General features: G+C 55.3%; 2 protein-coding genes across 2 annotated transcripts; both read right to left on the bottom strand.

The window, feature by feature from the left end:
• Positions 1-7,259: 7,259 nt before the first annotated feature.
• RING1 (ring finger protein 1) lies at positions 7,260-11,126 on the bottom strand. Its single transcript, XM_082346619.1, has 7 exons — positions 10,962-11,126; positions 10,705-10,839; positions 9,832-9,992; positions 9,516-9,731; positions 8,417-8,806; positions 7,961-8,234; positions 7,260-7,679 (listed from the first exon to the last, which is right to left on the bottom strand). Exons 2-7 carry the CDS (start codon positions 10,780-10,782, stop codon positions 7,578-7,580), a joined length of 1,221 nt encoding a protein of 406 aa, XP_082202745.1. The 5' UTR covers positions 10,783-10,839; positions 10,962-11,126; the 3' UTR covers positions 7,260-7,577.
• A 1,644-nt stretch (positions 11,127-12,770) lies between these two features.
• Positions 12,771-14,907, bottom strand: HSD17B8 (hydroxysteroid 17-beta dehydrogenase 8). The gene is made up of 9 exons (XM_082346484.1): positions 14,817-14,907; positions 14,406-14,623; positions 14,203-14,319; positions 13,998-14,090; positions 13,810-13,895; positions 13,634-13,718; positions 13,388-13,430; positions 13,148-13,222; positions 12,771-12,964 (listed from the first exon to the last, which is right to left on the bottom strand). The coding sequence occupies exons 1-9, from the start codon at positions 14,860-14,862 to the stop codon at positions 12,948-12,950; spliced, it is 780 nt and encodes a 259-aa protein (XP_082202610.1). The 5' UTR covers positions 14,863-14,907; the 3' UTR covers positions 12,771-12,947.

Raw genomic sequence — 14,907 nt, 5'->3', positions numbered from 1 at the left:
TTACTCTTCCACAAGAATTTTAAGAACAGCTTGTTAAATAGAATTTAGATTAGAATTGTACTAAATTCTAGTACTTTTGATTAGAATTGTACTAAATGTATAGATTTTGATTAGAATTGTACTAAACGTATAGATTTGAGAAAAACTAATCAGCTGTATATTGAATTTTCCTCTTCATGAGCATGACGTATCTCTCCATTCTTTTTTGTCTTCTCTTCATGTTCTCCAATAGAGTTTTATAATTTTCTCCATAAAGCTAATGAACATATTTTGCTATATTGATTCCTAAGTATATTATAGTTTTTGTTGCAATTACAAATGGTATTTTCTTAAAACAAAATTTGTTTATTGCTGTTGTATAGCCATATTGATGTTTGAATATTCATCTTGCCCCCCAAAAGGGGGTTACGTTTAATTGTTTGTAGGTTCTCATAAATTTTCTTTGTAAATAATCAATCATCTATGTATAATTATGACTTTACTTCTACTTTTTCTTATTGTGCTAGCTCAGACCACCACCACCCCCAGCACAAGTTGAATAGAAGCAGTAAAAACTAGTATCTTTGTATTAACGTTGGAAGTTATTTTCTATTCCTAGTTAGCTAGATTTGTTTTTTAAATCATTAGTGTTAAACTTTATCCAGGTGCATCTCTACCTATTGGGACAATCATATTCTTTCCTTTTAATATGTCAATGTTGTAAATATCATTAATAGATTTTTAAAGTAGACCATCCTTGTATTCCTGGAATAAACTCTGCTTGGTCACACATACACACGTGCATATATACATGCACTTGCACCAACTCCATTGGATTCAGTTTGCTAATATTTCATTTAGGATTTTCAATCTTATAAGTTCAATTGGTCCTCTTTTTCCATTGTCTGGGACAGTCTATATAAATAAATAAACAGTTCTTTGAAGAGTTAGCAGAATAATATACCTATAAAGCCATTTGGGTAGTGTGTGTCTGTGTGTGTGTGTGTGTGTGTGTGTGTGTGTGTGTGTGTGTACTTAAAATTTCTCATTCAATTTATTAGAATTTATAGAGCTGTCAGGCTTTCTATTTCTTCTTGAGTCAGCTTTGGCTGTCTTTCATCTAATTTCCACACCTGTTCAGGACTGAGACCTCATCTGTCTCTGGGTGGCTGGTGAAACAGAACAGGTTGACAGAACCTGTTCCTTCCCAGCCCCCTCCTAGTAACCGTAGCCACAGTCAGCTCACCCTCTGGCTTTCAGTTTCCTCTTTGTTTCTAGCACCTGGGATTTTACTTTCCTTTTGAGAACTCAGGTATATGTTTAATTTTTTCCCTTTTTATCAGTATTTCTAGGTGATGGTGCTTTTAGATTTTCCACATCCTCCATCTTGCTTGATTCTGAAGTTGTTCCCATTTTACAGATAAGAAGGCCAGGGTTCAGAGTGGTTTAAAAGCCAGCTGAAGGTCACACCGTTAATACTTTTACCTAGTTATTGAACCCAGATTTCTGATTCTGAATCCTCCGCTGTTGCCATATTATTCCATGCTGCCTTCTGAAGCCAAGGAGGCAAAACCAGGAAGGGGCATTAGGAAGTAAAAGGGAGAAGAGGTCTCATGGGCAAGGTGGAGGAGTCTGGGACAGAGCCTCGACCGTGGATGGACAATGCCAGGAAGCATGGAGGAAGGAATGGTGTTAAGGAAATGACATATGGGACTCCTGGGCTGCAGCTGCTGGAGGGAGAATCACAGCCTCAATCCATCCTGAGATTCTGAAATATGCATCCCCTGCCCCAGATCCAGGCATGCATGCATCCTTTCAACCAATATTTCAACTCCATATTCATAGAGTGTCCAGTTCCAGGCCCAGGGAATGGCAAGAGTGAGCATCTGCAGTCCTGGTTCCTGCCCTCAGGGAGCTTACGTTCCATGGGGAGCCAGACACCAATCGAGTAATCCCCAAAAAACGTAGATCTGCGACCACACACAGTACCTCGGAGAAAGAGTGCGCCTTGGTGTGGGAGCTCAGAGGAGGGGAATCTGACCCGAAAGGAAGGTCTGAGTACCTTCCCTGAGGATGTGGTAAAGGAGCTGAGATCTGAAGAATGCACAGGAGCTAACTTAAAAGAGAAATGGAAGAAGCAGCCTTTCGGGTGGAGGGCTCAGCCTGCGGGAGGAAGCACGACGCGGTGGAGTAGAGCGCTAGGGAGTGACAGGGGTGAGTAGTGGGAGGCGAGGCTGGAGAGGCCGGCGGGGCCACACCCCAAGGGGCCTTAGAGGCCAGGTTAAGGACTTGGGTCTTTAATTTAAGGTCGGTGGGAAACCATTGACTGTGTTTCAGCAGGGTGCCTGAAACCATCAGATTTGCATTTCAGAAAGGTCTCTCTTACTCAGGCGTGCCGCTTGTTTCAGAGAAGGCCTTTCCAGCCTCTCCAGCGATCTCAGTGATTCAGAGAAGAGCCAGACAGTCCCAGTGGTGGCTGGCCCAGGGAGGTGGAGGGATGGAGAAGAGTCGACAGACTTGAGAGATATAATAGTGGATACACTTGTTAGGACTAGATGCTGGATTCAGTATTGAGATGCTCACCACGAACACCTGAGATCACATTCTTCAAAGGCAGGGGCCACATCACACACCTGTTTGTGGTACCCAGGTCCTAGAACAGTCCTGACACATGGTGGACTCAATACATAGTTTCTGAAAGGGTGAGACTGACCAGTGGTCTCCCAAGTGATCCTTCTACCTTTGAGGTTCTTTCATCCCTTCCTGCATGTGGCAATAAGCAGCCTCTCTGATACATCATCGGGAGAAATCTGCCAAGTTCTAAAGAGTTTTCTTTGGGGGAAGTTAATACAAGAACTAAGGTCTACCTTATCCTTGAACATGAACAGTAACAATAAATTTACTGCAGGTGCCGCCGAAGGGGGAAACTCCCCCAGCAGAACCTCCTATAAGAGTGAATGATGGGGACTTCCCTGGTGGCACAGTGGTTAAGAATCTGTCTGCTAATGCAGGGAACACAGGTTCAAGCCCTGGTCCGGGAAGATCCCACATGCCACGGCCCGTGCGCCACAACTACTGAAGCCCGTGTGCCTAGAACCCATGCTCTGCAACAAGAGAAGCCACTGCAATGAGAAGCCCGCACACCGCAACGAAGAGTAGCCCCCGCTCACTGCAACTAGAGAAAGCCTGCGCTCAGCAACAAAGACCCAACGCAGCCAAAAGTAATAAATAAATAAAATAAAAAAACAAACCCCCCCAAAAAACAAACAAACAAAAAAGAGTGAATGATGATGGTGCCATCCTCGGGGCCACGCTGGGCCCCAGGGTGCCAATCTGGAGGGGATGCTCCGTGGGACTCCCTGCTGACTCTTGTTCAAAACCAGTTTCCCAGCACATGAAGAAGACAGCAAGTGAGGAATCTGTGGAAGAAGTGCAAATGCCAGGAAGTGCTTGTACTGGCCAGGTGTTTCTTGTCTGTCTTCTCCCACACAGCCCTGTTCTACTTTTTCCACACCCAGAACCTCCCACTTTCTCCTCCACCCTCCTTTGTCTTCTTCCGCTGGTCTCCATCTCCTCCATTTCCCTGCCTTCTCCTTGGATACGTGCCTCTGCCTATTTTCACCTTTCAATAAGAGGCCCACGGTGCTGCTGGAAAGAGCAGCCTCCGTCTGGGCTTTATTCTTAGTGTGAAATGCAGTGACGGTCACAGAAAGCCCTGAAACAGGGCCCGTGGGTCCAGGAGTGGGCACAGGGAGAGAGATGGCCTCATCCAATGGGGTGCTGGGTGTAGCTTTAGCACCGGAGGCAAGAAGCACCCAGCGGCCTCTGGGGGAAGTGATGGGGTTGGGTGGGATTTGTGGGCGACTAGAATTTGATGGTGGGGTTTGTCATGGAGATCTCTGGGGATTCAGTTATCTCTTTTAAAAATCCTGTCAAGAAAATCCCGGGGAATCTGATCCGTCCGTGATGGCAGTAGGTCTCAGGCAGCCTGGTTAAACTTCTCAGATGGAGGACAGGAGATTGGAAGTACAGATTACTTTCTAAGAAACAGGAAAAGCTCTTTTCCTGGGGGATTAGATTGTGGACTGGGAGTGAGGTGGACCTGGCCATTCCAGCTCTGAGTACGTCCCGGTGAGACACTCTGATCACCTAATGTGGTGTCTCTGGCTGGGATGGGGTGGGCAGGGAGCCGTGCCCCATTATGCCTCCCACAGAAGAGGCAGTCACTCCGACTGTGGAGGGAGTCTGTCCCCAGGGCTGCCCTCCTGTAGTGCTGCGGGGTTGGCGGGTGGCACTGCCACAGGGGCCTTGATTTGCTTCAACCCCCCTCCCTCTCCGCTCTGTTCATCCCTGTCCTTCCCACTGGGTGTGGACGGTTGTCAAAGCAGAAGGGGGCTCTGAGTGAAGCCACAGCCATGGAGGCCAGAGCCATAGGGACTGTCACCTGTGTGGGAGTGCAGGGGCAGGGGCAGGTGGCCCCGTGGCTGCAGCACTTCCCACACTGGGGGCAGGGAAAGGGCCTCTCACTCAAATGGACCAGGCGGTGCTGGGAGGGGTGGGAGCATGAGAAAAGGAGGCTCCACAGTCCAGGCCAGAAAAGGGCTTTGGGGTGGGGGCAGGGGCTGCTGAGAGGGACGTGGGACAGGGTCAGCTGTGACAGCAGAGGGGTCAAGGGGTAGATGGGGAGCTGGAGGTCTGTCCTGCCTTCTCCTCCTCTGCCTGGGCTCCCAGCCTGTAGGGGAGGGGGATGAAGGTGAGAGCAGCCAGGAGGAGGGGGAGGCAGAGAGACCAAGGTGGCGCAGGCAGGCTGAGCCCCGCCCTGAGGAACCCAGGGCACAACTTTCCCGTGAGCAGTTTGCCAGGGTTTTGAGGGCAGCCGGGCGACAACCAAACCCTCAGAGTTAGGCCTCACCGGGGCAGGGGTCTCCTGAGGCCCTGGGCTCTGGGGCTCAGCTTCTGCACTTAGACACATAATCTGCTATGGTTTGGAGACCAAGAAACCTGAAAGAGATAAAATGAGGGGGAGACTAACAGAGAGAGAGGCTCCCCTCCCCCCCAGGCCCCCCACCTACTTCCTTCTTCCCCTCCCGTCCATCCAGTCTGGTGGCACCTCCTCTGAGAAGCTCTTCCTAACCACCCTGCGGCTCCCAGTGATCCCCCTGCCCTGAGGCCTGGCATCCCTCCTGCAGGGGACACTTGTCATTCACTCTGTAAGGACCAGAGCATCTGCTGCAGGGGTTCTGGGCCCCAGCACATCAGATTCACACGGAGGGCTTGTTAATACACAACTGCGGGCCCCACCTCGCAAGTCCCTTTCCTATGCGAGGTCGCGTGGTTTGTAAGTGGCGAGGTGGACATTTGGATCCCGATCAGTCTGAATCTAATGTCTTTCTTTCTCCACCTTGCTCCTCTGGGTTGTTATTCTCCTTTTATCCTCTGTATCTTGTCTCTCAACAAAATAATCAGGTTCCCTTTTGTATACTTTGTGTCTCTCACTTTGCCTCACCCAAAGGTGCAGGCTTCACTGACAGAGGCTGAAAGACTTGGGGAGCTATCCCAGGGAGTGGGGGTGGAACAGAACTGGAGCAACCCCCTCCCCTCCCCGCTTCTGCCAGCACTGGGGAAGAGGAACGCCTGGTCAGGTCAGGTAGTCATTTTTTCGTTGTTGTGGGCAGGGGAGATGGACCTGGAGCAACAGTTCTGTATGTCACTCACATGGTGCCATCTAAAGAAACAGGCAGCCTGCGAAGTTCAGCGTCTCGGGGGCAGAGGAGGGCGACAGAGCACTGGCAGCAGAGAGGGGTCCGAGGAGGAGCACGAGGAGCGGAACGGCGGAGAGGGTGGGCCGTGGTGTGGCCTGGGGCACTAGGAGAGGAGAGACCGGGGACCAAGGCCCGCAGGCGGCTCCAGCGTGAAGCCAGAGGGCGGGGGAACAGGCAGAAGGGCTGCTGGGTCGGGTAGGGCTGGCGAGAACAAGGAGAGTGAGGAGGTGTCGCTCCGGGCAGCCCGTGGAACCAGAAGAGAAGCCGGGTTCATTCCAGACTCCCGCGACTCCTCCCCATCGGTTTCTCTCCCTTGAAACTCCGGGAGCGACGCCCACCTTCCTCCCGCCCTCACATCCCGGGAGCGTCGCCCCCCTTGGATGCCTGAGGTGGGAGAAAAGGGGAGCCAGGCTCGGGGCTCCAGGGAGGCGGGTGTAAAAAGGGGCTTCTACAAGGGTGAAGTGGGTGTTGTCTATTTCTACAGGGCGAGAGGTCTCGGGGGTGGGCGCCCGGTCACCGGGGCTGGAGGGTACCCCCTGCGTCCGTCGTACTGAGGGTGAAAGGGACGAGGGGCAGCAAACGAGAAATGCCAAGCGTGGAGTGACGCGCCCTCGAGCCGGCGGGTCAGACCCCGAGGCTGACTCCTCAGCCGGTAGGGCCGAGACTGAGCGAGCTTCGGGAATTTGGGGCGGAGCGGGGTGGGGAAGCGAAGGGCAACGGAAACAGGAAGCGAAGGGCAGAGAGGCCAAAGTGGGTGGCGGGAGGCGGCGTCAGTCCCTCCTGAAGAGGCGATCCTCCCCACCTCGCCGGGGCGCGGCGCGCTACGTGGGCCCCTGACCCCGGGCCCCGCCCGCGGAACTCGAGGCGTGGGGGGTGCGGAGCAGCGAGCGCTTTACTGGACGCCCCCACCTCTGCTCTCCGCTGCCGCCGGTCCTACAATTCCCGGGCAGCCCTCCCTCGGCTCGGCCCCGCGACTCGGCGGGCACCGACCAGCTCGCTCGCTCCCGGGAACTGTAGTCCCCGGCCCTGCCCGTCTTCTTCGGGAGGCTACCCGGGGGCGGGATATGTGCAGGGAGGTTCTCGCAGCCCTCCCCCCATCTGCGCCTTTTCTCTCCAGCTTTAGAAACCAGCTTCTCGCAGGGACGAGGAATTATTCCCCTTCCAGACATCTCGGGCCTGCCGTGTCACCCTCTTGAGCCACTTTCCTGCTTTCCCTGTGGTATTGAAACCCGGGATCTCAGCCTGGGCATTCAGGTCATAGGGGGAAAGCTTGGGATCTGACTTCACACCTCTCCGCTCTCCACCGTGTCTCTTACAGCTTCACAGGTCCTTCCTATTTTCGTTCACATTTGCTGATTTGAAGGTTCAGGAAAATGGGATCTACACACCGTGAATACCCTTTGACATTTCCTCCCCATTTCCAAGGCTGATTCTACATGATTTCTAGGGTTCCCTCCCCGATCTTTGTTTTCCTCTCCTTCTAGTAACCCCCCTGATAAAGAGACACAGAACCACAGGTTTCAAAGAGGAAAAAAAAGCAAATTTGTTGTTGTTGGTAGAAGGGCATGAAGGGAAGGGCTCTTCACCCTTCCCAACATCTTGCATGGATGGGAGGTTGGGGGCAATAGAAAAGGCAGTAGATGGGGGCACAGGCCCCACTCTGTACAATATAGAAGAATCTGATATAGATACTTTGTATAAAAGCCACTTGTCCTCATTTGTGTCCTCTTGCTGGCTGGCTGGGCTGGGGGGCTCTGGGGGACAAAGAAGCTGGGTGGTGGGCCAGGACTCAGGGACACCCCATGGTCCCCATCCCCTGGCTGTCCCCTTGAGGGGTCACTTTGGATCCTTGGTGGGGGCATAGCAGAGCTCCAGTGGTCGGGACACTTTCCAGAACTTCTCATTCACCAGCTCCAGGGTTAGCGAGCCATTCAATGTCTACAGAGGGGGTGGAAGGGGGAGGAGAGGGAAGAGAAAAGTAAGTTGGGAAAGATGGTAAAGGAAATGAATGAGAGGAGAAAAGAAAAAGGAATAAGGAATAATAAATGGGGCACAGCAGGGACACGGATGATGGGGAAGAAGGACAGACAGAGAAGGGAGATGGGAGATGCAGAGGGAGAAGAGGGCTGGTCAGTTAGGAAGTCAGGATCTCGGTTCTGCTTCCCCAGGCCACTCTCCCTCCTCTCCTCTCTCACACAGCTGCCCTCAGAGGCTCTCACCGTGAAAGCTCCGCCCCCGGGGGCGATGTAGATAGTATACTGCTTTTCGCTGACACCCTCCAGACTGGGCAAGGCAGGCTCCTCAGGGCTGTCACCTCCTCCGGCACCCCCACCCTCCCCGCCTCCCCCATCAGGTCCTCCGGCGTCAGAGGTGCCCCCTCCAGGCCCTCCTGGCTCCCCCGCCTCTTGCTGCTGCCTCCGTTCGAGGGCAATGCGCAGGGCCAAGTACTTGGAGAGATGGTCCACTGTGGCGTTCCCAGTTGTCTTCACATACCTGGAGTGGGAGAGAGGGCAGGTTGAGGGCACAGGAAGCCTCAAATGGAGAAGGGAAGTTGGGGATTTCCCAAAGGGCCTCTGGGTTAGGGATTCTTTCTGGGTTTGGGCGAAGCCCACTTCTGATGGAAGATCATGAGACCTTTGGTTTCTCAGTGGTCTGGGGAAGGACGAGGCTCTCACCTAGTCTGGCAGTATTCTCCCTTCTCCACGAGCAGGGGGTGGGGCCGGAACACGAGCTCAATTTCTCCACCTGGCTCTGGGGGACTGGGAGCCCCGGGAGGGCTTGGGGGGCCCAGGGTTCCCCCTCCCAGGGTCCCTCCCCGGTCACCAGAGTCTTCAGAACCGGCACCCCCACCTACCCCACCAGTGCCACCTCCCCCTGTCCCTACACTGCTTCCCCCTGCGCCCCCTCCACGGGGTCGCTTGGGAGCAGGGCCTGGGGCAGAGTCAGGGGCGGAGTCTGAGCTCACATCCTCTCCATCCCCCTCTCCCTCCCCAGGCTCTCCTTCCCCCCCACTCATCGTTGTGGTCTGATCTGACCCAGGCATCGGCCGCCTCACACGCTGGGCCCTGTGGAAATAAGTGGTCGAGGTTAGAAAGCACCAAGGATAAGGGGTTTACATTTTAAACTTCAGAGAATTAAGAGATCAGGGAAATCTTAATGATGATACCTAATATTTATTACATACTGACTACGTGCTAAGCACATTGCTAAGTATTTTGCACTGATTGCCTCAAATTATACAAATCCTATGGACACAGGTAATTATATCATCTCTATTTTATGGCTGAGGAAACTGAGGCTTAGAGAGGTTAAATAACTAGTTTGAGACCATAGTCTCTTTGCCTCTCAAAGCGTGGTCCAAGAACCAGCAGCACAGTCTTGTAGAGATGCAGAATCTCAGGCCCAACTTGTGACCTACTGAATCAGAATCTGCATTTTTAACAAGACTCTCAGGTAATTTGGATACACATTAAAGACTGAGTGATGCTGGCCTAGGAGGTGATTTAATTCCCAGCAGTGTGAACTCAGAGCTTATGCTCAAAAAGCACTCTACTGTTCTAACTTCTAGAAAGTTAGAAGATGAGCTATTTCCTTAAGAACAGTAGTACCAGTTGCTAAGAAGCTACAGTTTACATCCATGACCTCCAGGCGTGACAGTTAAGACTGTGATCAGCACTCAGGATGCTGAGGCTTAGAAGCAAAGACAGCCCCAGGAGTCTGACCCACGGATCTGTCCCATCAGCACCGCTGCCACCTTCTTCGTGGCCCCCGAACCTGTGCATGGCCTGCATGCGCAGCCCCTCCTCAATGCTGGAGCTCAGCGCCTGCTGGTTGTGCAGGCGGCTGAGGCGGATGAGCACCCTGTCTTGGTGGGCCTCATATTCCTCCCGGCTGGGGTAGATCTTAGAGATCAGAGCATCGAAGTTGGGGTCTGGCCGCAGAGACCGCTTGGATACCAGCTTCTTTCGGCAGGTAGGGCACTCCTTGTTCCTGGTATGGGAGAAAGGAGGCCCTGAGGAGTCAATCACCAGGGCATGGAGGGTCCAACTCTTGCCCCCTCCCCCCATCTCAAACCTGTCCCTCCTGTTACCCGCTGCGCAGGGCCGTGACAATGCAATCAGAGCAGAATCGGTGGAGGCACTCCTTGGTTGTCATCGTATTCTTCAGCATGTCCAGGCAGATGGGGCACATGAGCTCTGAATGCAGTGACCGAGGGGAAACTGCAATCTCTGTGCCATCCATGATGGCTTCCTGGAGGCGTCCATGAGTGGAAAGGTGGTGGGTGGGTTGGGGGGAAAGGGGTTTTAGAAACAAGTGGTCCATGAAATTGGAGTCTTGAGAAATACAGTGAGATATCAGAATCTGGGTACCTCACGTTGGCCACTTGAGGAAATTGGGAATTCTAAGAGCAGGAGCTTTGGAATAGGAGGATCTGAGATTTGGTGATAGGCCTGGGGATGGGCGTGGCACAGATTTGCCATCTGTGGAAGACTTACTTGGTCAACAGAATTTCTTACACTGCAGTCCTGGTACTACCTATATCAGAATCCCCTAGGATGCAGGTTAAAAATGCAGATTCTGGGGTCCCATCCCTTTACTGTATCACAATGTTACAGGTAGGGGCCAGCGGGAATTCCATTTTTAATAAACTCCCAAGGTGAGTCTTAAATGCACTGACCTATGATGCGGAACTGAGGAACGGGGAAGGTAATTTCAGCCTGTTTACTATCTTTCAAATGAAGATAGTAATACTTGCTCTACCTCTCTGGCACGTCTGTTTTGAGGATTAAATGAGATAAATGTGAAAGTGCTTTGAAAGATTAAGGTGATTCAAAGGTAGGGCCAGGGAGTGTGAAATCGGGCAGAATGGGGCAAAAAATGGAAAAGAGGCTGTGAGATGGGGGTCTGGGGATGGAGTGGTCTGGGGAAAGGGAGTAAGTTGTAAAGGGAGAATCCCTGTCACCTGAGGGGTCCGGTGGAGCTCATACAGACTCAGTTCCCACGTTTTGCTGGCATTCTGGGCATTCGCCGGCGTCGTCATGGTGACCGGGCACAGACCCCCACGAGGGCTCCACCGCCGGGGAGGAGAAGAGGTAGGCTGGGGAGTGCGGGAAGGGGGAAGGGGAGGAAGGGTGTTAGGGGGGCCGCCCCTCGCGCAGACCCCGCCCTCCCTAGGCTCCCCTCCTCCGCCCCCCACTCCGCGCCGGCGCGGCCCCTTACCAGCTTCCAGCCGTCCGCGCTCCCGCCGCCGCAGCGCCTCTCCCGGGGCCCGGGCTCTCCGGCCGAGTTCGCTCGGTCCGCAGCCGCTGCTCAGACAGCAGCTCCCGCTGCCGCCGCCGCCGCCGCCATGGCCCGGGCGCTGGGGCCCTACGTCACTTCCGCCTGCCCCTCCACTCCACTCCACCCCCCGCCGGCGGAGACGTCACCCGCCAGTCGCGGCGCGGGTGGGACGCGACGTGGACGCCCGGGTTCCCCTCGGTCCCCGCGAGGAGCCGGCGTCCCCAGAGTCCCACGCCACGTGGGGACCGCGGTTTCCGTCCCCTGGCCAGCACCGTCGCGCGGCCGACCTCAGCCACTATCCCCTTCCAAGGTCCCCCACTCGGGGCCTCCGCTCCGGAGGGCGGGGCCTGGGATCGCTCGGACCCCGGGAGGGGACAGAGGGAATTGGAAAAGGGGCCACCTCCCCCATTCCGCGTCCCCTGGCGGCTCTGGGGAAGGGCGCCCCTCCTCCCCACACACAACTTCTCCATAACCCCAGCCCGGGATTCCGGGGAAAAAAAAGCTGCAGAGGAGCCTCTGCCGCTACAGTCCTTCAGTCCTGTGAACGCAACTAAGTCCCGACGTGCCCGGGATTCCCTTACCACCCTGGTGACCTGCTCCACCCTCCGCTTTGGCTCTCCCTATACCCTCCGACCCGCTCTCCCTTCGAGGTTTGGGGGCGACGGCTCGGGACGTCCAGACTCAACTCTCGGCCAGAGCTAGAGACTCGAGAATTGCGTTTGGACAATCAGGAGCCGCGGCCCGGGGCGGGGGAGGGAGGCACACGGGAGGTATGGGGGAATGGAGACACCACGCGGAAGCAGGGACACACACACACACACAGGATGGGGCCCCTATCGGGGAGGGGTTGTGCGCGTGTAGGTGGGGGGCACAAGGGGCCGAATGTCTGGAGTGGGAAGCGGGCAGAAGTCTCCTCCAGGACTTCCCAGTAAAGGAAGGGGACCGGGAGGGAAGAGAAGAGGAAGGGGCAGAGCGATCCCCATTGAGGGCAGGGGATGAGAGGGATACGGGGGAAAAGAGACCGTGATGGGCGTCCTGTCTCCTCCAGCTTGAACTGGGGCTCCCGGACTTGGGCTGCAACTGCCAGGGGGTGGCCTCTTTCTGGGACAAGGCAGCAGTGGGTCCCCTCGCCCCCTCCCCCAGTTCCCCCCTACTTCCCTGTCCTCTCCTTCAGTCCGTGGCCAGTCCTTATGTGGGCTCCAGAGTCGATTAGCGCGGACCCCCTCCCCTTCCTCCTCCTCCTCCCAGCCCCCTCCCTCCCTTCTGCTCTCCTCCAGCCCCTTTCATCGGCTGGCCCATTCCCCTAATCCTGGCCCCCTCCCCTAATCCCCCCCATCCGACCCCCGGCCGGCTGCAGCTATTGTAAGGTGGAGAGAAAGGGGAGGGGGGGGACTCAGAGAAAGGAGAGGGGTGGGGGAGGCCACCTGTTCCAAGACCCCCTCCCAAGGCTAGACTGGATACTAGGATGGGGCCATGAACAAATCACCCTTGGGGACCATAAGGACCCAGGGAATTGGGGGAGGGGACTAGGGCTGCAGGATCAGTGGAAGGGGGTGGGGCAGAGACCCCCTCCCTCCAAAAGACCCAGAGTGTCACGCACACACAGTGACACACACTCTCTCCTCTCATACCCGGCGGCGGGGGTTGCCCTGGGAGACCAGGCAGTGAAAGGGAACAATCCTTCGCGAAAGGGAAAGGAGGGGGAGGTGGCGAAGGGTCTGAGGACTTGGACACAAGAAGAACCGGAGGTGGCAGGGAAGAGGATTTGGAATTTATTAGGGTCACAAGCACCCCTGCCTCCCATATTCAGCATTCCTGAGCCATACACTGCCACCCCTTTTGTAGCCTGGGAACTCAGAGTCCTCATCAGCAGGAGGCCCGGCAGAGTGGTGGGATAGTGAGCAGAGTCCAGGGTCCTTGAGGCAGTTACATGAAAAGACCTCCTGGGAGGGGCAGAAACATTTGGACAGATGTATAGGTGGAGACAAATGGGCTGGGGGGGAGGCACCCACTTCTGTCCTTGGCCTATGGGAACTTCTGCCCTTCCCTCAGTGGCTCCAGACTCCCCTCATTTGCTTTCTGGGTTCCACTTCTCTGCCCTCTTCCTCCCCCTGATGGCCTCATACCAGTGACTTCCACTGACGCCCCTGTGATGTATCCACTGTCTTCAGATGCCAAGAATGCGACCACATCTGCCACATCTATGGGAATGGTGGGGAGAGGGCAGAATCCTACGCACTCACAGACCCAAAGTAGCCTCCTATCAGAATCACCCCTCCCCCAACCACCAATCCTGGTGAGACCCTCTCAGATACCACGAACTTTGGGATCTCTTCATTCAGGCCCCGTCTGCAGTCAGTGCTCACCCTCAGGGTCCCCCATATGTCCCATCGGGATCATTCCAGTCACCTATAAGGAAACACTCATGTGTGAGTGAAAGTTTTTTCATGGGTTTTTTTTTTTTGTAGACCGAGTCTGTGACTTTGGTCTTCATTCCTTTTACACTTGCTGAATATCTACAGTTTGCCCCTCACTGGGCCCAGCATCCTCTCTCTGAAGCCCAGAGAGGTTGGCTCTCTGAATGATTCTGCCCTCCACCCACAGTCTCCTACCTTGTCCAGTACTTTCTGTGGCACTTTCTGTGTCATGGGTGTTTTAATGAACCCTGGGAGGACAGAGTTACAGCGGATCCCATGTCTGTGGAAAGGAGAGTGGCTGCTGACTCCAGAGAGGACTGAACACTGACCCTCCCTCAGACCTTCCACATGGCCCCAGGTGTCTGACCAACCGTCCAAGCTCCCGGGCTGCAGTCTGGGTCAGCCCAACCACTCCAGCCTTGGATGCTGCGTAGTTTGTCTGTCCCACGTTCCCCACCTTTGGGTGAGCCAGAGATTGGGGTTAAGTTGGGAGTCCCAAGGAAGGGCTCTCCTCTCTGTGCCCACTTGGCTGGCTGACCTCGTCCCAACTCAGCCTGACCTTCCCTACGATGCTACTGATGTTGATGATGGAGCCAGGACAGCCACTGGACACCAGGGCTTGGGCTGCAGCCTGAGTGACTAGAAAGATGCCCTGCGGGTGGGGGGAGAAAGTAACAAGGCAGAAAGGATCAGCAGGGGTGACACTCCTCCAACTCCCTCCCCAGGCTAGAGGGCCCAGAAGTCATGGGTTCAGAGATCACCACCTTGAGGTTGACAGCTATGACTCTGTCCCAGTCGTCCTCAGACATGTGGAGCAGAAACTCATCCCTGGTGATGCCCGCACAGGACACAACGACAGATGGCGGACGAGAAAAGCAGGCCTATGTAAGGGGTAGGTTACACACCAAAAAACCTTGTAGAGCAACGTTAGGGCTTTAAAGGGGGCGAGGTCGTCTCGCTTTTTCACCTGCACTTGATCCAGCAGGCGCCTGACGGCCCCGGCCTCGGACACGTCAGCCTGGAAGGCTGCGTGGGCCCCGCGCGGTGCCCCCTCGTCGCTCCCCGGCCCTCCCAGCAGCCGCACCGTCTCCCGTGCCGCTGCCCCGTCCAGGTCGCAAGCGGCCACAGTGGCCCCCTCAGCGGCCAGGCGCACACCGACTGCTCGGCCGATGCCGCTACCAGCACCTGAGATGGGAGAGAACACGCGGGAGGGGGGGAGGGAGAAGTGGGCAGGGGTCAGAGGTCAACAGGGCGCAAAGTTAGTAAAATTCGGACCACAGGCCACAGCGGCTGTAGAGTCCGAGGGCGCGCCCCGACGTCACTCTAGCACACCAACCCGCCCTGGGAGAGGATCCCCTCCCCCGCCCCCGCCCCCAACCTGTGACCAGGGCCAGCGCGAAGCGGAGCCGGAGCTGAGACGCCATGGCGGGTGGCGAGTGGGCGGGCCCCCCAGCACTGAGCCAATCCGA

Source organism: Balaenoptera borealis (assembly GCF_965194805.1).
Source record: "Balaenoptera borealis genome assembly, chromosome: 12".
In the NCBI taxonomy this organism is placed as follows: domain Eukaryota; kingdom Metazoa; phylum Chordata; class Mammalia; order Artiodactyla; family Balaenopteridae; genus Balaenoptera; species Balaenoptera borealis.
This window is presented reverse-complemented; position numbering and strand designations above follow the sequence as displayed.